We start from the raw sequence: 23,687 nt of genomic DNA, 5'->3' as shown, positions 1-23,687 counted from the left end.
CCTTTTTTTCCAGAGCCCCCAAACAACAACTCCTGGCGCTAGGCCCTGGCATGAACCAACTCCCAAACCAATGAACCTTCTCCTTCACAGACGAACCCAACCCTGACATGGCCGTGCCATTGCTCCTCCCAGTTTCCCAGAGACGCCGGGGCCTACCCACAGGCTGCTGAGGCACCCGTTCTTTCTCCTCATTCTTGCTGCTCTAGCAGGAGGTGGTGGGGAAGCACATGGACGGGATGGAGGGGCCTCCCCATTGCCCTGGCACCCAGGGACAGTGGGGGCAGCATGGCTGCCAGCCTGTGGATGGGAGAGATAAGCGAGAAGGGAGTGCAGGGGGAAGGGAGGGAGGAAGGAAGGCACAGGGGGCAGTCCCAGCACCTTTTTTGCATATAAAAAAATCCTGCTTATACCTAGTGGGAAACGGGGCTGAATCGCCTTTCATCCTATTTCAGCTATTCAGTTAGTCCTGTGGATCAGCGACCATGAAACAGCAACCAACCTTGAGGTCACCCCTACTAGTAAGTTTCTCTGTGTGAATGAGGTGCTTTTTGTGCTCTGGCTTACCATATCCCTGGCACACCGCTGCCTTTTTTCTTTCCAGGTCCCTGATGGCATTGGTGAGTGAGAAGAGCCAAATCAAGGCCTATACAGTGGTACCTCGGGTTACAGACACTTCAGGTTACAAACTCGGCTAACTCAGAAATATTACCTCGGGTTAAGAACTTTGCTTCAGGGTGCAAACAGAAATTGTGCTCCGGCAGCATGGCGGTGGGAGGCCCCATTAGCTAAAGTGGTGCTTCAAGTTAAGAACAGTTTCAGGTTAAGAACAGACCTCCGGAACAGACCTCCGGAACTAATTAAGTACGTAACCCGAGGTACCACTGAATGTACTGCTGAATTACTTTTACTAATTCATTACTAATTCAGGGAGGCTTTACGATTCATTCACACAGTACTAGACACTTGGGGTGTTCTACACAATAGCAGCACATCTGATTGCCAATAAAAAGATTACTTAAAAATACGCATTTTGGCAAACATCTGCATTGTTCCAGTCCTGCTTGGTGCTCCTGGTAGCCTCTCTTTTCCTTCTCCTCCTCCTCATCCTTCACTCTCACAGACTTTGGCCTAATTTAACCACACTACCATCAACTCCAGCTGGCTGCAGCAACACCTCTGATTTTGTTCATGGGTGTCCCCAGTGTCATGAGTGTCCCCAAAGGACGTGCAGTGACATCCTTAGCTGTGTGATGTGGCTCATAGCAGCCAGTAAGATTGTGAGCAGTGGGAGCAAATGATGGAAAGAAAGGGGGGAGAGGGAGGGAAAACAGCACTGGGTAACAGAAATGAAACAATGCAAACGTGCTTTCAACATGGACCTAAAATCACTGGTGTAGGAAGTCATTTTCTGGCACTGTTTAAAATCAAACAAGGTAAGTAGTTTCAGCTCACCCTTTAAGAAAAAAAGCAAAACCTTCATGGAGGGAGAAATTTCCTCATGTGCCTCCTTTCCATTCCATCTCTTCCCTACACTTACTAGAGACCTGTGGAAAGGGGTGGTGAGTAGGGCGACACGAAGCAGAGAGGGTGTGTGTAGCTGAGTGAGTGTGTGTCTGTGTGTGCAAGAGAGAAAAGGCCAGGATCAAAGGGACCTCCCCCTCTAATTTTGAATTTTTACATATTTCTGAACCAGCGTTTTCATGCAGATAGTTCTTATTACACAATGAAGCTGAAATTCAGTAGCCCAACTACATTATATAATGTGTCTTGTCTGTGCAATTTCCAGCGAAGATTATTTGTGGCACTCTAACAGGCTGTACTGTGTTCTTCTGTGATATTCCCACTGACTGCACCGAGAGAAGGATCAAAACCTGGTGTTGTTTATTGGATTCCCCCCCCCGCCCCCATGCACACACACCTGGAAATATGCTGCTGGGCTCACTTATATCTAGTGGTGGATTTGCTTGTCTTAAGGTTTGTCTTGCATTTAAGTATTCTAGCAGCCTAAGTTAAAATAAACAAGCACCAGACCCAAAAAACCTTCAGTCTTCAGTGTTCCATGGCAGCATTAGGAGTATTCTGTCCCAAGCCAGATTTCGCAAGCATTTCCAGTCCAACCTTCCCAGCACTCACAGTTTCCACAGCTACATATACCATTTCCTGGAACAAAACAACACAGGCTATAATTATCCATAATTGAAATGTACTTCATTAAACATGTGTTGCTCTGCAAACGTCGCAAACCATCAAACAGCTTTATTTCCCCCTGTACATATTTTCTCTTGCTGGACAGAACTCGCTTTGCAATTTGATTAAGTCGTCACCAAAAAAAAAGCAAGCTAAACAGTTTGCCATCAAGAAGACACTGAAGGTTACAATTAAACCATCAGAGTTTACAGCCAGCTGCCTCTGTGCTGCTTAGCTCCAGCCTTTGTGCTGCAGTTCAAGGTACAAAAGAAAATGGGCATCTTCATCTTTTGATCCTCTAGAGACGCTTTAGCTATGCTTTATCCAAATCCAGATCCCTTTACTGGCATGCTTCTTTCAAGGCAACCAAGTGTGTATAATACTAGCAGAATAAAACATTAGCAGAATTCAGGACTCAAAAGTCAGGTTTGGGATGGAGTAAAGGTAAAGGTAAAGGGACCCCTGAGCATTAGGTCCAGTTGTGACCGGCTCTGGGGTTGCAGTGCTCATCTTGCTTTATTGCGCGAAGGAGCCAGTGTAAAGCTTCCAGGTCATGTGGCCAGCATGACTAAGCTGCTTCTGGTGAACCAGAGCAGCACACGGAAACGCCGTTTACTTTCCCGTACCTACTTATCTACTTGCACTTTGATGTGCTTTCGAACTGCTAGGTTGGCAGGAGCAGGGACCGAGCAACAGGAGCTCACCCTGTCGTCAGGATTCGAACCGCCAACCTTCTGATCGGCAAGTCCTAGGCTCTGTGGTTTAACCCACACCACCACCTGTGTCCCTTTGGGATGGAGTCCTTGCCCCCAAACTCATGCCTGCCATTCACAGACGTAATTCATGCTCCTGAACACTGTCTCCTTCCTCTGCACCTGTGAACTATGCTTTAACTATTCCATCTTACAGAAACTTTCGTGTCCAATTTGCTACCAACTACCTAGGGTGGCCATGTGTCCAACTCAGGGCTTTTGTTTCTCTCTCTCTCTCTTTGCTGCCTGTGGCAGCCATTTTGTGCTGACGCCTGCAGTGCTTCTATCAACACCTCGTTTTTTCCTTTACCAAAAAAATGAACTGGTCCTACTTGACATTTGAAGACATCTTCTATTTAGAGGTCAGTCCAGCAAAGAACCGTAAGAAAGGGGAGCAGAACTATTAGCACCTGGAGCAGGTCATCTGATTGCAGAGTTCCCTGCTATATGTTTTTAAAAAATAATACCTTGAAGTCTTTGGCACCACAAGGGCATCTCAAAGTGCCATTTGAGCCTCCATGAAGAGATTGCATATGTCAAGGTAAATCAGGGATGGGGAACCTGTGGCCTTCCAGATGTTGTTGAGTCACAGATCCTATCACCCTTAATTGCTGGCTGGGGCTGATAGGAATTGGAGTCCAATCACCTTTCCATATCCCTGGGTTAGATTATCAAAAGCAAGTACTTTAAGTCTTTCTTTAGCTGTTTGTTCCCTACATTCGCCTGCCGTTTCAAGGTCAAAACCTGTTGCAGCAACAGAGCGTTTGTCCTCCAAAGTACGTATGTTCCTGGCAAAAAAAGGAGAGGTCTAATGTCACTAGACATCCCCCTCCTACCTTGTCTCTTGATAGCTACTGTTGCCTATTTGGCATTCGCTGTCTGCGCTTCTTGGGCAGAAGACAGATGGGCAGGCCTTTAATTGCCAGCCATCATGTCAGGAGAAAAGTTGTCAGGCTCCTTGACATCCTCATGGAAAGCATCCAGACATCAGGCCAGACTGCAAGATGCATGGCTGTTGGCTAAAATGTGCTGTTCTGCCACTGTCCAGTAAACACACACGTGCTTCCCTGATGTTCTAGAATCATGGAATTGCGGAGCTGGGAGGGACCCCTTGAAATGCAGGGAACTCAACTAGAGAAGTACATTTCATATTGCGTTATGTATTCTCCAATAACTGGGCAAGTCAGTCAGAGAAATTAAAGGGTGTTTCCCCCAGCCTTTTCCCAAGATGAAAAATGTAGCTTTCTTTCAAAGCACTAAACTAAGGTTAATCCCAATATAGCAGTTTCAGTGCAATATCACATCTTCAGCAGCAGTGCAGGAGCTCTGCTATCCATCAGGATAAGTCAGCTTCAGCTATTAAAAAGAGCATTATGGGATGGGAAATGTGCCCTCCAGCACTCCAGCTACATAGAGCTTTCAACAAACTTTTGTACAGATTTGCTTCTCACTGTCACCACGGATTGCTCCCCCCCCCCAAAAAAGGTCATATTTTATTAAGTGACAAAATACTGTGTTTTGAGAGCATGGGAAACAGGATGTAGCTATAGTGTGTGTGGCCTGTTTCTTTAAGAGGTGTGCCTGTCATCAAACAAACTCCCCTCCCTTGCTGTCAGAGACAGTTTTCTAACAACAAGCCCTAGGAGGGTGTTCAGCACATATCGCTGAAAATAATGCGGGGAAGATGTTAGGGGAAATAGCTTGCGAAAATGTGTATGTTAGGCAAAATGATATGTAATATTAGGGAAAAAGTACACTAAATTGCCAACCAGTTTTCATTATAGATATAGATATCCATATATATTATGAACTGATGCTGAAATGTGGCAAACTGAACTTCAGATTCAAAAACAGAGAGAAACACAGAAAAAACAAAATTGGCAGATTTCTTGTATAATCTTAAGAGTTGGAAGGGACCCTTAGGATCATCTAATCCAACTGCCTGCAATGAAGGAATATGCAGTAGTCCCATATGGGGATCAAACCTGTAACCTTGGCCTTATTGGTGCCATGCTCTAACCAAATGAGCTATCTAGCTGTCTTCTTGACCTTCCCAAACCAGGAAAGAGGTTTCCTCCTGTTCATTTGGAACTATGAGCTTTGTAAGCAACCCTACTGGGTTGCTTTGCCTCTCAGCTTATAAGCACAGTGTGGTCAAAAGTGCATATGTTGGTGGGTGAGCAATGGGTGTTGGGTGAACAATTGCACCATTTTGGGTGGCAGAGGCTGGCGCACCAGATAAACTCTTTCAGTCTCTGCTATCCTACGTGCTTAAAGAGAGGAGTTGGCAGGGCGATTGTGCCACACCTGTGCAAACAAGGCCATCGTGTTTGTCACAGTCTCTGTCGTCGCATTCGCAGAATTCCCCTGTGATGTACCATTCCTGGGGCGAACAGATGCACTTTCCGCAGTGACAAGAACCTGAAAGCACACAAAAAATCATTACTAGCACTTACAGAACAGTGGCGCTTTACCTGTCGGTCCTGAAACATCTTGGGCGCACAATCAGTGCCTATTAATAAGCAATTGTCTACAAGGAGATAATCAAGATAAAAGCCCATTGAAGAGAAGAATGCTATAGAGGTGTGCTTTGACTTGAAGAGTTTTCTATAAGGCCCTGTAGTGATTTCTCTCCATAGCTCCTCCACCTCCTTCCATTTTGTTTTAATCAGGAGTTACTGTGAAGAGGTAGATGCTTTCGCTTTCTGCCAAAGCTCTAAAATCAAGGCTACTGTTTCCCAGTGGGACAAAGCAGTGTGTGATTTATTAATTAATTAATTTGGCTAAGGTAACAAGGCAAGAAGGGACAGGAGAGATATTCCTTGAGGGCACTGAAGCCACTAAATCCAATCAGGGATTTTTAAAAACAACAATAACAACAACAATGAAATAGGAAGAATAAACTACACAGTCGTTTATTATCTGCTGGCTGTGGAGGAAGCAGAGCATGCCACAAACACGACCTGCTTTCCTTTCTAAGCAAAAGGCTTTTGTTTCTCCACCCCACGGGTCATATTGGGTGCCCCACTCAAACAGCAGGGAACAGGAAAACTCGAGCACTTGTGTCCACGAGGGATGTCTAACTAACCCCATGACGTATAAAACTGAGCACAATCCCACTACAAAAAGAAACACTTTCAAGACCTACTGATTTCAGTGGGGAAAATGAATCAATTCTCTCTCTCTCTGGAATGAATGGGAGTTGTGGCGGAGTTTAATTTTGGCTAGATTGTGTGTGCTGGCTTAAGTAGGAGCAGTTGCAACCCTCTTTTGGCCTTTCAAGTCTTCCCTGTTCCATAAGGTGATGGTTAAAAGGTATAGGTAAAGGGATCCCTGACCATTAGGTCCAGTCGTGACCGACTCTGGGATTGCGGTGCTCATCTTGCTTTATTGGCCGAGGGAGCTTCCGGGTCATGTGGCCAGCATGACTAAGCCGCTTCTGGCGAACCAGAGCCGCGCATGGAAACGCCGTTTACTTTCCCGCCAGAGCGGTACCTATTTATCTACTTGCACTTTGATGTGCTTTCGAACTGCTAGGTTGGCAGGAGCTGGGACTGAGCAATGGGAGCTCACCCCGTCACAGGGGTTTGAACCGCTGACCTTCTGATCGGCAAGCCCAAGGCTCTGTGGCTTAACCCAAAGCGCCACCTGCGTCCCAAGGTGAAGGTTGCTGGATTATTATTTATCCAGAAGATCTGTCCTTGCATCCAGGGGTTGGATCTTAGAATCATAGAACTGGAAGGGATCCTGAGGTCATCTGTCCAACGCCCTGCAATGCAGGAATCTCAGGGGCTACTGGCACTTTCTTCCTCTGATGAGTTTAGGCTCGGCCAGACTGGGCCTGTGTCCCTGTTCCGCCATCAATTTCACTGGCATACCGAGTTGTGTTTTTGTGTGTGGACAATGTGTCTTTTCAACCACAATGCTCCACCACCAGGAATCGCAGCTGGCGGTGCCGGCAACGCTAATGTGAAGAATCAGCTGTTGAAATAAATTCTTCAAAAATAAATCTTTCAGGCAGAAACCTGGAAACGCAGCCAGAAATTAAGCTGAGCCTGTAGCTGCCAGATGTTTTAAGATTTCATTATTATTTTTTAAGAAAAGTGTTTTGCACAAAATGCAAAGCTCCATTAACAGCTTGATCTTCAGACATGCTCACCAGCGTATAATTGCTCGATATGGTACCATAACAACCGCCCTAGAACAAATGTAATAAAATGGCCTTAAAGGCTAATCATTTCTTAGAATAAGGTGCGTGTCCTCTTCTGCGCTAAGAGCGAGCCAGTGAAGGATTAGTTGGGTTAAGAACAGCAGCCTAGCATCAGGCTTTCATACTCTGAAAAAAGGCATCATATTGTTTCCCCAGGTAGCTAACCATCAAACTTCCTTTGTTTAATTGCAGTGCATACAAGGTGCAGGATACTGCAGCTAAAGTGGCTTTTTCCACAGCTCCCATCATCCTTGATTGTTGGCCATCCTGGTTGGGGCTGTTGAGAGATGAACCCCACAACCTCTGTAGTGTGTTTACTACCCTATATTCCATGATGCCTGTTGCCTATTGAGACAGGTAAGAAGGAAGACAAGAAGCCAAAGCGAATGAAAGGCAAACCCACCAAATTCTATTCTTTCCCCCTTTCTCTTTCACGCTGAGTTCTACAAGCAAGTAGTTAAGTATACTAGTACCGTATATATTCTGCAATGACAAATAGTTTGCAATTAAACCCAGAGAGGAAAAATAATTTAATGTAGACCTAAAACTGCCTAATTCTCCGCCACAAAACACATACACACAAGCATTCCACTGCTGGAGTGGAATGTGAAAACAATGTTCAATGTGAAAAAGGTGTGCAGCCTGGGAGTCATTTTGGACGCACAGCTGTCCATGGAGGCGCAGGTCAGATCTGTGTCCAGGGCTTATCAGCTCCATCTGGTACACAGGCTGAGACTCTGCCCACAGACTGTCTCGCCAGAGAGGTGCATGCTCTAGTTATCTCTCGCTTGGACTACTGCAATGCGCTCTATATGGGGCTACCTTTGAAGGTGACCTGGAAACTACAACTAATCCAGAATGCAGAAGCTGAACTGGTGACTGGGAGCAGCTGCAGAGACCACATAACACTGGTCTTGAAAGATCTACATTGCCCCCCAGTACGTTTCCGAGCACAATTCAAAGTGTTGGTGCTGACCTTTAAAGACCTAAACAGACTCAGTCCAGTATACCTGATGGAGCTTCTCCACCCCCATCATTCAGCCCGGACGCTGAGGTCCAGCTCTGAGGGCCTTCTGGCAGTTCCCTCTTGGTAGTGGCACCTGCCCTGTGGAATGCCCTCCCACCAGATGTCAAAGAGAAAAACAACTACCAGACTTTTAGAAGACATCTGAAGGCAGCTCTGTTTAGGGAAGCTTTCAATGTTTAACAGACTATTGTATTTTAATATTTTTTTGGAAGCGGGGTATAAATAATAAATTATTACTATTATAATGAAGAACTTGTGCAGTTTTTCCTCATTCAGCATTTTGCCTAAGAGGGGAATTTCCTTACTTTCTATTTTCATTTGCTCAGCTGAATACACAGTAGCTAAGCAGAACTCTGATTTAAAGATGGTGGCTCAGTCTTGGCTCTGTGGAAGTTTCATTTACAATTACTGTTCCACCTTACCAGAAGAACCCATCACACTTCTGTACACCAGGGATGGAGGTCCTATGGATTTTCAAGTGCTGTGGGACTCCAACCTCCATCATTTTCCAGCTAGCATGGCCAATGGCCAGGGATGATAAGGGCTGGGGTCCAGAAACATCCAAAGGGCCAAAGGTTTCTGCATTCCTGGCTCCAGACAACATCAGGCGAACCCTGCAGTGCAGCAATATCTCTCTCAGCTACGTTCTACATTGACCAATGCTCAGAACCAGTATCCCTGTGAGAGCCATGTCCCTCCATCCCCGCCTTGTGATGATGGTAGCAGCCATATGGGTCCTCTGCTCACCATGGCTAGAAGCAAGGAACTCAAGGAGGAGGCCACTGTGCTAGGTTTTTCAAGTTTTCAACATAGCACGATGGGGCCCAGCTGCCACAGTGGTGGCAAACATCCCACGGGACAAGTGTCAGCCCTTTATATGAGCCTCTCAGCAGCAATCTGCATCCTAGCCCATGCGCAGAACCTGATTTTTTGCTGAAAACCAGAGTAGTGGGACACAGACATTCTGCTCACTGTGACAAAGGCAGGCGATGACTTGATCATGAACTTGAAAGTGTCCCACATTGGCAAACGGGAAATTAAGAAAGTGCTGTCATGGGCAGCGCACCTGGCATTTGAAAAGGCCATTTGCAGTATTAGAAAAGCGAGATACTAAATACATGTAGATGAATCCTGAGAGACAGAGGTTTGTTGTTGTTTTTTTAAAAAAAAATAAATAAAACAAGAACCAAAGAATCACATCCTACACAATTTTAGAAGATTATTTAACTCTCTTTCCAACCCAGAGGGCTTCAGTCACCACTGAGCTAGTCTTTTCTTAAAATGTCTGCATTTGGTACAAATTTCATAGGTTCGAAGAAGCAGCCATAATACAGTTTGCAACCGAAAACGAATGGCAATCTAACAAGGTATAAAACCTCTGAAATGAAGGAACCCCCTCAGACTTTGATGGATATGAAAGGAATCGGCAGTCCAAAAGAAAAGAGAAAGACTCTCTTCCCACTCCAGACAAGTTTAGCAAACGTGCTCACACACCTGCTGGCAACACTTGGAACATCATGCCAAGATATAATCCCTCATACACAATGGCCTCATATAGATACATACACCCACAACTATACCTGCAAATGGGACCACACGCTGTTGGTAAACAATGCCTGAAAGGAAAGTTTCTAAATACAAAACGGAGAACCTCATGACAAGAGTTCTCTGTATTGTAAAATCATTTTGAAAAGCTGTCAAACAGCGAGGGGGCTATGAAAGTTGAGTGCTACAATTTATAACCTGCAGGCTGTGCTTTTTTTAATCTCCCAGAGCATGCCCATACACCGTGGCACTCTGTTTCCCCGCACTTACCCTTCCCTGAGCACAATATGCCGTCCGCCGATTCGCAGAAACTTCTGCTCTCGCTTTCCGTCATGTTGCACTTCCTTGGGTGCTGACACAACTTCCCAAACCATCCATCCTTGCAAATGCATCGACCACAGGAACACATGCCGTGACCTAGAAGGAGAGATGGCAAGGCAGGGAGAAGTTTGTATTTTAAGTTTATTATGAGGTACGGGTTCTGCATAGGACATTTTGCTGCCCAGGGTGAGCAAGATTGCAACTTCCTCCTGAAGCTGACCAGCCAGGTACTTGGATTTTACTTCAGCACTGGCAATGAGGCACTACTCTCCACCACACCTGAGGGTGGCAGGCTAGGTTATGGGGCACAGGGCAGGTCACATAGGACTCATAGCTTCCAACAAAGGGGGAATGGATGAGGGAAGCTCAAAAAGAATGGCTGTGGAAACAGTATTTCACTGGGAATGTATTTCACAAAGAATAGATGGTATTAGGGGAAGGAGGTGGCAGTTGGCAGTTGGCAGTTAGCATTTGGGAATTGCTTGGTTATGTTAGTTCCATCTTGACTGCAAAGGAGAGAGGACTTCATGCGGACACTGTCTGGAGGAGTTTGCAAATGATACTTGTTCAAATGTTGCCAGCCTGACAAGTGAAAGGATTTATTTTCAACTATTTGTGAAAGGCACATAAAAAAATATATTCACAGATAGATAACAGGAACTGCCACCACTGCCTTCCTCTCACACACCCAGCAATTGCTTTCTGAGGCAGCCACCTCACTCTGCCTTATGGCAGTAACAGAACCGGCATGGGGTCAGAACAGGCTGCGATGGATTCCCGTTCACCTTGTCAACAAAGGAGAAGCTTCACCTGCTAAATCTCTATGACCAAAGCCTGGTTGGGGCACAGGGAAATGAGCCACGCAAGAAGGTTTTGTGGCAAGCACAGCCCTGAGTCCAAACAACATCCCTCCTTGTCAGACAATGCCATGCCAATAGTACACAGTGCAACGGCCAGAGTTTCCATCCCCAAGGCAGGGCTTACGCCAGATAAAAAAAAAATGTGTTGGAATGCTGTGCAAAAAGCTCACTTTGCCACACTCGACTTGGAAAATGCCTTCTGTACTTTTCAGAGTTCCCAGGCTGGGCAAAATTCAGCATGTGCAATCACATCAATCGCTGTGACTTTGTAACTGAAGAAGACACACCTGGTGGGCATCTGCCTACACCAGACCTCTTATGGTGGGCCTGCCCCAGGGAAATGGATTGGCCTGCTGCTCCCTCACATGTGCACACACTGTATCCCCGAGTATTTGGAAATGCACTGTTCCATACTTTGAGCACTGCTGTGCACAAAGAAGAGGCCTTGCTGAGTGCAATGTGAACCAGTCCTTCAGCCCTTTGTGAACAGCAGGAAAGGGACTTTGCTAATTTCCATGTTTATATGTCTAGAAGGTCTTTGAGCTGTTCTTATTTGTGTACACAGCAGCCTGAAGAACAACTTGTGGAGTCGAGTCACGTTACCCTTTCCAGTCCACTTATTGATTGTTCTTCACACAAAGTTAAGCACTCAATAACTATGGCATGCTGCGTACTTTACGGTGGGCAAACTGGATCTCCTTCTACACTCACCTTCGCAAACATGCATCTGCATACATAAACAGGAACCTGTTTGCAAATGAATATGTAAGCCTACATGGATATTTAAAGCGGGCACTGGTTTATAATTGGTTGCAGTCTCCAATATGTAATTGCTCCAGGGGTAACCATGATAATCAATCCATAAATCAGGTCCCCACACACAATCTGATCCACCATAGCTGTATCTATAACTATATTTCACGGACAAATATTGTACAGATTGGAAAGATGAGGGAGTGCACACAACCCTTAGTTAGCAAAAGTGTCTCATTTAGCAATGTTAGCAGGGTTCAATGTGGAAGAGAGGGACTACAGCAAAAATGGCCTCAGCCCAGTATACCTGAAGGAGCATCTCCACCCCCATTGTTCTGCCCGGACACTGAGGTCTAGCTCTGAGGGCCTTCTGGCAGTTCCCTCACTGCGAGAAGTGATGTTACAGAGAACCAGTCAGAGGGCCTTCTTGGTAGTGGTGCCTGCCCTATGGAATGCCCTCCCACCAGATGTCAAGGAAATAAACAACTATCTGACTTATAGAAGACATCTGAAGGCAGCCCTGTTTAGGGAGGTTTTTTAATGTTTGATGTTTTATTGTGCTTTTAATTCTGTTGGGAGCTGCCCAGAGTGGGTGGGGAAACCCAGCCAGATGGGCGGGGTATGTATAAACAAACAAACAAACAAATTATTATTACTATTATTATTAATCATACAACCTATTTATCAGAAGGTATCATTTACTGAGGAAAGTGTGTGCAAACTCCTTTCCCTCTTATGATTCTTACCCTTAAGCTTCACTGTTTCACCCTCTCTCCATGACCATGCCAAATTTAGTGAAAATTCAAAGCCCTATTTAGTGATAATTGTTTCACTACCCTTAAACCTATGAAATATGATTCAAATTTTGTCTCATTGATTTGCTGGCTACACACAGTTTTTACTCTCTCAGCTTCAGTTATCCAAGAGTACAGAATGGAGATAACAGACCCACCCTCAGTGGGCTCTTGTGAGCATCGCAATAAAAATAATTGTTAAATGCATTAAGCACTGAAAGTGAAATTTAAATGATGAATAACATGATTTAGTAGTTCTATTTTATTTTTCATCATGGCAAACTCCCCACCCAGAATGTTTTTATTCTTTGGGATTTGGATGTTGCACAGATTTCCTTTTGAAACAGCTCACATTTGAAAGCGTTACAATATTCTAAACATGTTCAATACTCCAAGGAGAAGGATGACCTGTGCACTGAAGTCTGCAATCCTAAGCACATTTACTTGGAAATAAGCTCCATTGTAATCAATGGCATTATTTTAAGGGAATGGAACAGACTATTTAGGACATCTCCCCTTTTGACTTCTCTGAGCAGAAGGCTAAAGCACTGGGCCACAGGTCTTGCTGAGAAAGCTCGTTCCTTTCTTCTTCAGATGACAGGCAGCTGCATTTTCAAGTCGCTATAATAAACATGTAAGATCACGGCTGCTTACTCCCTCATCTATCACATTCTTCTCCTTATACCTACTTGGGCCTAGAGTCAGAAAAGAAAGCTATTCATCAATCTCTGCTAGTCAGAGAGGGCAGGTGACCATTCTTATTCAGATCACCTGCATTGCCATTCACTTTTCCCTCTCTCATTTCAGTAGGCATCTAATCTCCAGGCAAAATCCCTGCCTTTCTCCGAGGTCCCTTCAGCTGTAACACTTTCTGCTTTCTCAGGGGGGCCTAAGGCTTCTGTCCTTTGCAGCAAAAATGAGACTGAAGTTGGTTCCCAATGTAGCAATGCAGAGTGGCATGCACACACTGAATAAGAAAATGAAGTTTCTCTGCCCTGTGCCTTAAAATAAGCTGTGCAATACCTTATCTCGTGAATCTCCATGGGAACCAGGAGACAACTTCAGCCTTGCACAGCAGAACTTCCTTGGCAAGCAGCACAACTTTCTAAGTTGACGCAAAGCGTCAAGCAGGCATTTTAACAAAGCAAATCTGGCAGGTGGTAAACTGGTGGTAAATGTTTTCCAAGAGCAACATGAACCCAGTGTACACCAGTGAAAAGGGTATTGGCCCTTGACTCCTACCTTCATTTCTGTGCCTATTTCCATCTGCAAAAATCCATACTGCAAATCTGAAACACTGCCCTGATTTAGAGTTATGCAATATATGCATTTCTGTTTTAATGCTAACGCTACCAATAGCAAATTTAGGTTGTGCGAGTTGATTTGGAACTCTTACACACAAACTCACTTTGCCAAAAGAGAGAGACTTTTTGTAGCGAGGAAAGTGACAGAGAAAGGCAGTGGAAAGTGTGAGGTAATGCTTGCTGTGATGGTGCAATGCTGTCTAACTTCCCCGCAAACAAATCAGGATGAATGTTCAAATGAACAGGTCAACTGAAGCAACCTTATTCAGCCTACGGTTCCTTGAGCCACTCCTCCTCATTTTCTTCTACATGTCAATTTAAGAACCCATCAGGATCCTTTAAAACCAATTATATGGCAATTCTGGACTGCGGTGGGTTGCTCTTTGATCTGCTCCAGAGCCGTATATTTGTTCCCAGTATTCTCCTTACATAACATGTACTTTGGGGCTGCTGGACAGCAGACTTGCAGGAAATGGTTTCATCAGGAGTCTGATCTGATAAAGAGTATGAAGAGTGTGCATTATGTTGGGCACCTTGCTTTAATTTAATAACATACCACTGCAGACGACGCCATCTATGTCTTCACATTGCCGATCGTCACACTCGCAGATTTTGCCATATATTTTGGACTCTCCTGGAGGGAAACAAGTGCACTGGCCACATTCGCATTTCCCTGTAAGAATAAGCACTCCATCAGTCGCATGCAACAATCAGAGCTGCATTGGGTCATTAAGGAAGCAGCAAATAAATATAAAGATCGTATTGAAATACAAATGCAATATATTCAAAAGGAGAAATTCTAGAAAGACTGCTACATCAAGGCTCCTACCTCTATTAGGAATAAAGGGAGCTACCTTGAAAAGCTCTGGCTGGCTGCCCTTTTGGCCAGTATATCATCCACTGGCAGTGGTCTCCAGGGTCTATCATGAGCTACCTGGATTAGAAGATGCCCAGGATTAGACATAGAACCTCCCACATCCAAAGCAGGTGCTCAACCATTGAGGTATGGGCCTTCCATGTTAGGAAGGTGTCATGGTACACACATCTCATGGCTTCTTTCTATACCACTGAAGGACATCTGGAAGCCTAGAGTCTTATGAACTCAGTCCACACTGCCATTTCTTCATAAATGTGTAGTCAACAGTGAAGAAGAAAGTACTTCTTCATGCAGAACATGGTTAAACTATGGAATTCACTCTCACAGGAGGCAAAAGCAGATTTGACAAATGCATGGCGTATAAGACAATCAATGGCCACTAGCATCAGTGGCTATGGACGGGAGAGAGACTTTGTGCTATCCATCAATCAGGCAATGGCTTTTTCCACCTGCCTTGCCCCACCCTCCAGCCCCTGGGAGCCTTTCCCAGACCATGACCTTGAGAATAGCAGAAGCAGCTGGGGAGAAAACAGAGGAGTTCAGGATATAGATATAGATAGTGTGTCCTTGTTTATCAATCGGATCCTTTAACATGGGTTTGTATGTTTTGTGATATTTTACACATTGCAATTTGCCATTATCTTTTCCTGAGTTTAACAATTCTTTATTGTAACTGATAAGTGCAAACTGTTTCATTATTATTTGCTGATATTTAATTTTATTGTTTACTATTATATTCAAATGGTTTATTGAATATATTGTTTGACATGAGTTATTTATTTCAAACCTATTTTTTTGTATTGGATCATACTGTTGTTAGGTGTGTGAGCTTTGCTGACTTTTGTTGTTTTTTCAGCTTGTCAACAGCCTTGTGTACAGTAATATAGAAAGGCAGTATACAAATTAAAAGTGAAATGAAATGGTCTATGTTCACTGTAAGAAGCAGGGTGCCCTTGGGTACCAGTTACTAGGAGCTGCAGCTGGGGAGAGTGCTGTTGCACAAAGGTCCTGTTTGCCGGATTCCCACAGGCATCAGTGCGAACATAGGTAAAGGTAAAGGGACCCCTGACCATTAGGTCCAGTTGTGGCCGACTCTGGGGTTGCGGCGCTCATCTTGCTTTATTGGCCGAGAGAGCCGGCATACAGCTTCCGGGTCATGCGGCCAGCTTGACTAAGCCGCTTCTGCCGAACAAGAGCAGGGCATGGAAACGCCGTTTACCTTTCCGCTGGAGCAGTACCTATTTATCTACTTGCACTTTGACGTGCTTTTGAACTGCTAGGTTGGCAGAAGCAGAGACCGAGCAACAGGAGCTCACCCTGTCGTGGGGATTCAAACCGCCGACCTTCTAATCGGCAAGTCCTAGGCTCTGTAGTTTAACCCACAGCGCCACCCGCATCCCTAGTGAGAACATAGTACTGGGCTAAATGGGCCTTTGGCTTTTCTTTTGTTCTTTCTGATCCGGGATGGCTTTTCTTATGTTTTTCATGGAAGTCAAGGTAGGGTTACATAGGGTTCCCATATTGTCTCCGAAGCAGGCAGTGTCTGGACTCAGACCTGCGAAATTAGCTTCACCAAGTTGCCCTTAGATCACAGAATTGGCTGTGCCACTTTAGACTGAAGGCAAGGGAATCAGTATGCATCCTGAACACAAGTTCCTGCAAGTGGGGACAGTGCTGTCATGTTCGTACCCTGCTTGTGGGCTACCCAGAAGAAGCATCTGGTTGGCCACAGGATACCAGACTCAATGGGCCTCTGGTCTGATCCAGCAAGGTGCTTCTTGTGTTTATCATCTACCAGTCCTGTTTCCCCACACCGCTTCACCAGGGCCCCCCAACCTCCTGTAATGCAGGAATCTCAGCTAAAGCACCCATGGCAAATGGCCACCCAACCTCTGCTTATAAGCCTCCAAGGAAGGAGAGGAGAGGAAGGAGAGGAGAGGACGCAGCTTAGACTGTACTGCCTCAGAGAGAAAGCACCCCACAGAAAGGTGCCAGAAATTCTTCCAAAGAGCTTACAAGTCAACCAGCCAATACATTCCCATATTCTATGGATGACATCAACTGTAGAATGTATATTCTACCATGCACTTATTCCAACATTGCATCTAATACACGTTAGTCTGGATGATTCCAAAAGATTCGGAAAAGAAGTAATAAATAAAAACCATGGCTAAATTACAGGTCCATATATACACACTAGTCTCTTCTCCCTCACATACTGTGTCAGAAACCAGTGCTTTCTTTATAATACCTTCCACACACACCCCCACAAGTGTGTCTTGTGATCACAACTTTGTGTTTTTTAAAAAAAAAATAATGTTTATTAACCGGCCAATCAAATCAAATTAAATCACATCACATAAATTCCGAATTACAAAGCCGAATTTTAAATTTTGTTGGGGGGACCCACATTTCAAGATCCGAAGGGGGATTCTGATCATCTTCTTGCTACTGCGTTAATGTCCAAATCAATCCAAATCAGTCCAAACAGAGTTCATAATTCTATCCAGTCTTATCTTGCTGTTTCCACATCACATCTTGTTCATATATTTTCTCTTTTTTCTTTATGATCTCTTCTGATAGTCTCCTTAAGTCGATAAACACCAATAATAATCCTGTGTGAATTTTCTGTTCTTCCAATCCTCAAATCGAGATGATTTCCATATATCATCACCTTCATAGATAACAGCGCTCTTTCCATCATTAATTACAGAACTGTCATTCTTAAGTCCCACTGAGGAGTTTCACCCACAATATAAAAACAGCTCTATATCTCTATTTCTCCTCTCAGACTTAAGTCCTCCGACAGAACTTCCCAATATGGCGACGGCATTTTTAACTGCGTCATTCCAAAGCACTTATACATTCCACGCTCTTCTTAAAACATGCTTTGGTTCGAAAGTTTATCTCCACACAGCCTTAAATCCACAGCTTAAGTCCTTAAAACGACAATTCTGACTTGTGAGGGGAGGGGATTCTTGTTTAATGACATAAGGAAAGAAAGGAGTTTTTCCCCTCCCCCATCAGTCATTTGCCATACCGTATCTTGGCGTATCTTCTCATGTTTTATTCTTGTCTTGTTTTATCAGAGATCTCTTCTGTTAGCAGTCTTTACTCCCCCTTCTTCCTTGAATTATGTGCATTCCTTCATCCAAATTGTTTCTTTTGAAGTTCTTGCAGCTAGTGGCGCGGATCAGGGACGGCGTCCAGGAGTGCCAAAATCCCACAGGAGGGCTTTGTGCCTAGTGCCCCCATTCCCACAAATTCGGGGGTGGTATAGGGCACAGCAGGCAAGGGCAGTCCCCCCCACCATCCTGGGGGGGGGGTTAGGGAGGCTAATTACTCCCAACATAGCTTCCAAATTACCTCGTGTGGGTCGGAGAGATGTTATTGTCAGCCATCTTCCGATGCGCCCCCTAGTGGCCCCCTTGTGATCACAACTTTGAGAGTTGGACTTATGTGCAACACAATGCAGTGGCTAAAATTATTATTAATAATAATTCCTAGTTTACATCTCAGCGAATAACAAAGACTTGAAGCCAATCCACTCAATTGTTTCTTTTTTCTATATTCTACCATTTCCTATAACATTTGTCACCATCTTTTTTTAAAGAAAAATTCACCTCCTCCCCCATCCTTCACCCCCTCAAAAGTAGCCAATTTGCTTGACAGACGGGCAGAAAAAAGCTTAGTCGCGTAGCACAGGACTAAATTCCAGGTCGCTCTATTAAAGAAGCTGGCCTACTGGGCCAAAGAAAAGAACCCAGCAACAACAAAACAGGAGAGCCCATTTTCAGGACGCAGAGGGAGATAATTTCAGCAGCTGTCCTATTTTATTGAATGTGTCTGCTGTGGAAATAACAGCAGGCCCACACGGCCTGGGCCTTTCCTCTGGCTTTGCCTTACGATAACCATACTTTCAACGCAAACTTGATCATTTGAGTAATTAGAGGAAATCACAGGGAAAAAATGAAAAAGGGATCAACACTTTCACCAACGCGTTTTTCCCTTCCCCTGAATAATAGGTTTACCATAGCAACCCGGATGCAGAGAGGGAAAGTGAACACCAGAAATATCCTCAGCTCTTTTTAAAAGTACAGCACATACAGAAACAATAAAACGTTTGAGGGTGATAGCTGGACTTTCGGCAAGTAAAAGAAGTGCAGATTAAAGGTGAGTAAACTCCTCTCAGCTCAGTTTGGAACTGACTCAGTATTTACAGTGTTTTATTGAGTCAGACCATCACTTCATCAGTAAGGTCTATGCTGACTGGCAGTGGCTTTGCAGGCTATCAATCAAGAGTCTCTCCAACCCCTCCCGGTAGATTGTGTTTCTGCAGTTGCCACCTATTGGCAAAAAGGCAAAGGTGTTATTTAGAAAAGTTGCAATTAAGCGTACTTGGAGGTCTGTGCCTCAGATGCTCATATGTTGTTCAGAAAAGGATGAATATCCTAGGCACTCTGCAGACTTGTCATAGATATCAAAGTGAGAAAAGTCCATTAGGTTAAGGAACAGAATTCAAATACCCCAGGCATGAGAAATGGATTCCACACCAGAAATTTCCGCCGACAAACCCAGGGCCCTGGTACCATTTTTTAAACAAGGATCACTAAAACAAAACAGCAGTGAAGGTCTAAAAGTATCACACTTTTTCTTCTCTAAGCTTTTCGTTGCATTTTCTTTGCTAGAGACCAGGGGTGGAGAATCTTTTCCACCCCCAAAGGGCTCTCTCTGGCAGTGATCCCCCAGTCGGATGCTCTGAGTGGCAGTGGCGTAGCGTGGGTTGTCAGCACCCGGGGCAAGGCAAGTAATTTGCACCCCCTAACCCGTGGATTTGCGCCCCCTAACCCGTGGATTTGCGCCCCCTAACCCCCAGATGTTGCACCTGGTGCGGCCGGGCCCCCCCTGCACCCCCACGCTACGCCACTGCTGAGTGGTTACCGCTAGTGAAAGTTTCATTTTTCACAGAATATAATGCACATAATACATTTGTCATTCTGAAGTATGTTGATTCTGGATCCAAAATATGCTAGACAAATACAAAGGCTCAAAATACTAATCTAAGAGTTTTATTTCTGCAAAAGAAAGAAAACGCTACGCTCTTTAGATAGGCCAAAGTTATTATTTCCACCCACAGATGTTCAAGTTGCTTAAGGACACATTGTAAGGACATTGGCATTTTGGCCCATTATTGTATGCACCACACGATGCTATTATGTTGCCATTCACTATTGTCCAGGGTTTTTTTTTATTATTTAACAAATGAGGAAAGCTTCTGAAATGACTGGTGCAAAGAGTTACACTGAATATAACACTTACCCACAATGCTGGGACCATTAATTACATGTATTTGAACCAATTTGCAGATGCCTACAGAGGATAATAAAAGCTTCTTTGTAAACTGTGAGATTTGATTTAAATACCGTGTGCTAGAAGTTGAACTACAGTATATAATTTATTGGAATTTCTGCCCCTCTCTACAGCCTGCAAAATGCCAAAGAAAAAGTGAATAATAATAAGTGTTCCTACAGAAACACCATAATTTCCTTTACATTCCTATAATGGGCAGATTTTTCCCTACTCTTTTCATTCCAAGTTCATACTTTCTCAGCTGCAACAAGGGACGAAGGGGAAATTTCAGTTTTACATAAAGCATTTGGGGTTAAATTACAACATTGGTCTATTGATCTATACAACAGATCCAAAGCCTGTTGCCACAGTAACAGAGTGCTTTGCAATTTTGAACGTATCCTTGTATTACCCCAATTTTACAGATTGGGAACTAAGACAAAGGCTACCCATTGTTCTAGAGAATATTGTCTCCGTATTTGGGTCTTCAGTGCAGTTTATATGGGCATGTATTCAATTTCCATTACAAGTCTGGATGGCAATATCAAATAAATGGTTACACAAAATGAACACACATCTAAATGTTCAGAAGGCGCCATTTTAATATCAAATAAAGGGTGCCATTTTCTAGATCAGAGCATTGTGGTGTTTTGCCTTGCATTTAATACCTGTAACCAATTTCGGCTTTTAAAGGTTGTCGAGATGATTCATTATCTGCTTTGCAACCAAATAATTAGAGAATCAACCATAGTGCTGGTACACCTGAGCACAGTGGTGGCAGTGGCTGTGGATGAGATGGCCAAGGCGCTAGGACGCAGCACTTTACATTTTGCCTCTGGCAGCAAAACCTCCTGGGGCAGCCCTGTTCCCCAGCAAGTGCACACAAAACTAAAATCTAAAAAGTTGTGATGTGCCAAAAAATGTTTTCCTGGACATCAGACTGTTTGTGAATAATCAGACACTGTTTTCAAACAAGTTAAGTTCTTCCCATTCTCCATCCCTTCCAAAAACAAGTATCAAACCTGGGATATGTGAAACTCTATGACAAAGAAGGGATCATCTGACTATGTGCAGAGTGTGTTATGTACTGAAGTTCTCACCCTGGGCCAGCAGGGGGATACTGTAGTTAGTTATGCAAATGAAGGATCAAAAGTGACATTCAGTGATTGGATAGTTTGTATGCAAATGAAGGCTCGAAAGTGACGTTCAGTGATTGGCTAGTTACAGAAAATGGTTACTGTTGCATTCTAGTGGAGCTCTATATAAGCAGGCTGACTGAGCTCCTCAGTTCAGTTCTGTTCCAGCTTACAAATAAAGAGCTGCTTTGGAAGAATTGCTGTGTCGTCTGATATGTTCGCCCACAACTTAACAGAGTGCATCTTTATTATCATCATGAAATTCTACAGCTTTTCCCCACAGAGCTGAGAGTAAAAAGGAGGCCTTTGAGTGACTATGATAAACGCTTCAACTTTGGGGTCAAATTCAACATGGTGAGAAATGTGCAATGGTGCTTTTGTCATTGGAACTTTTTAAAATAGCAGCTGTTGGGTGCCTTAAGCCGGATTGCAACCATAGTGTGGAAGAGATAAAAGGTCTAACTCCCACCTCCCCTTGTGATATTTTCCAGGTGAACATCCTACCCTTCCCAAGCAGATATTTGCTCCAGGAAGCAAGTGAGAACAGTCAAGTGAAAGCTCAAGCACTGCCAAGAGGGAGAGGGTGCTGGGAGCAGTAAACTCTTGCAAAGCAGTGCAAGCCAGTGGGACTGAATTGTAGAGAGGATGCAAAGGGGTGATTACATTGTGTCTAACCAAGCTGAAACAGACAAAGATTTGCATTCCCCCCCCCCAGCCGCCCACTCAAATAATCTTAAAAAGGTAAAAGTACCCCTGCCCGTACAGGCCAGTCGTGTCCGACTCTAGGGTTGTGCACCCATCTCACTTAAGAGGCCGGGGGCCAGCGCTGTCCGGAGACACTTCCGGGTCACGTGGCCAGCGTGACGAAGCTGCTCTGGCGAACCGGCACCAGCGCAGCACACGGAAATGCCGTTTACCTTCCCGCTAGAAAGTGGTACCTATTTATCTACTTGCACTTAGGGGTGCTTTTGAACTGCTAGGTGGGCAGGAGCTGGGACCGAAAGACGGGAGCTCACCCCACCGCGGGGATTCGAACCACCGACCATACGATCGGCAAGTCCTAAGCACTGAGGTTTTACCCACAGCGCCACCCGCGTACCCTCAAATAATCTTAGTTCCAACCAATAAATTAGGAACAAATTAAGCATAGTTTAAATATTCCTAAATATACCTACTGGAGCCTTTGTAATTGGCCTCCAGTGATATTCCTCTAACTGTACTGTTTTTACTAATTGTTTCCCCCTGTGTACATACAGTGCTACCATATGTGGATAAGGATGTTCTAATGACATCTACGATATTAATCGGAAGAAAACTGACACACATCCTAGCATTATTCATACGTTTATCTGAACTACTTGCATCCTAGAGGGACTTGTAAAGACTAATATATGATGAACTAGGAAGTGGGTGGTCCTGCCTTGTACCCAGCTTTTAAAGCTAGATGCCTTCCCCGCCCCCTCTTGCTCCTTTTCTAATTCACACCACGTGGACTTGGCAGCCTAGTTTACAATCTTATCCTCATGTCGTTGCGCACGGCAGGAGTAAAATTTGCTTCCATGGAGACAAGTCCCCAAATCATTTATGAGCATTTATTCTCACGTATTCCCACTGTGTGAGAGTGGGAGTTCAGCCTGTATAAGTCACTGGGAGGAGGAAATCATGAAACAAAATGGGGGGGGGATAAGGGAGAAATAAAATAATAGCTTACTACGCAGAATAGAAGGGGCAGAGGAAGTAAAAGTATTCTTAGGAGCTACCTGGAAGTCACCTCCCCCCATCTAGAGAGACTCTGCCTAAATGATAAGGAGGTACATCAACACACTATACCCTAGAAGTAGAGAACACACGTAAACAGAGTTTGTTCGGCTCATGGCTCTGAAAGACAAATGCAGACCAAATGGGGACTTCTCTTGAGATTCCTGTTGTGCCAACACCTTAGGAGTGGTGGTTTTTAAGTACTCTCATAAATACAACAGATAGCATGTGTTGGACCTTTTACACAGGGCCATGTGAGTCTCTTCCCAAAAGAAAATTGCCACCAAATACGACATGAATTTGGAGGTTATTGGTAAAAGACGAGTGAATTTGATCTACCACGATGCAGTCTGTCCTTAAAAATTGTTCAGAAAGATTAGCTAGTTCAGAACATGATGGCTTATAGCTAACTGGATCACGCTGGCTTCATTGTATCATGGAATCATAGAATTCATATCTATACTGAAATAGTTTCATTGGGGCCCAGCGTGTTTCTGCTTTCGATCTTTAAAGCCCTCAAGAGGCTGGAGCTTCAGCATGTTTCCCACACAAACCTGGCCAGGATTTACATTTGGAGCCACTTCTTGGGGTGTTCTTTGAAAAGAAGGTCACTTGGGTGGCGACTGAGGAGAAGGCCTTCTCACTGGTGATATTTTGTTTTATGCCTTCCCCAGGTAGTCTCAGCGGGCACCAACACTGCTATTGTTTGGGAAACAGGTTAAGAGTAGAGCCAAGTCAAAAGTTGGATGGTTTGAACTTCCAGTTCAATTTGGCAAAAATGACACCCAAAATTGGGAGTGGGTGGGTGGGTGAG

The 23,687-nt window shown here is 44.4% G+C and overlaps 1 protein-coding gene across 1 annotated transcript in view; it reads right to left on the bottom strand.

Moving 5' to 3' along the window:
• Positions 1-1,841: 1,841 nt before the first annotated feature.
• Positions 1,842-23,687, bottom strand: part of ITGBL1 (integrin subunit beta like 1) — a 131,374-nt gene continuing 109,528 nt past the window's right edge. Inside the window, exons 8-11 of the mRNA XM_081908225.1 lie at positions 14,310-14,426; positions 9,992-10,138; positions 5,247-5,360; positions 1,842-2,160 (exon numbers count right to left, since the gene is read on the bottom strand). Coding sequence (XP_081764351.1) covers positions 2,069-2,160; positions 5,247-5,360; positions 9,992-10,138; positions 14,310-14,426 — 470 coding nt within the window. The 3' untranslated portion in view covers positions 1,842-2,068. The remainder of the gene's footprint in view (positions 2,161-5,246; positions 5,361-9,991; positions 10,139-14,309; positions 14,427-23,687) is intronic.

Source organism: Podarcis melisellensis, assembly GCF_964234715.1.
Source record: "Podarcis melisellensis genome assembly, chromosome: 4".
In the NCBI taxonomy this organism is placed as follows: Eukaryota; Metazoa; Chordata; class Lepidosauria; order Squamata; family Lacertidae; genus Podarcis; species Podarcis melisellensis.
The sequence above is the reverse complement of the archived record's forward strand: the minus strand, read 5'-3'. Positions and strand labels throughout refer to the sequence as shown.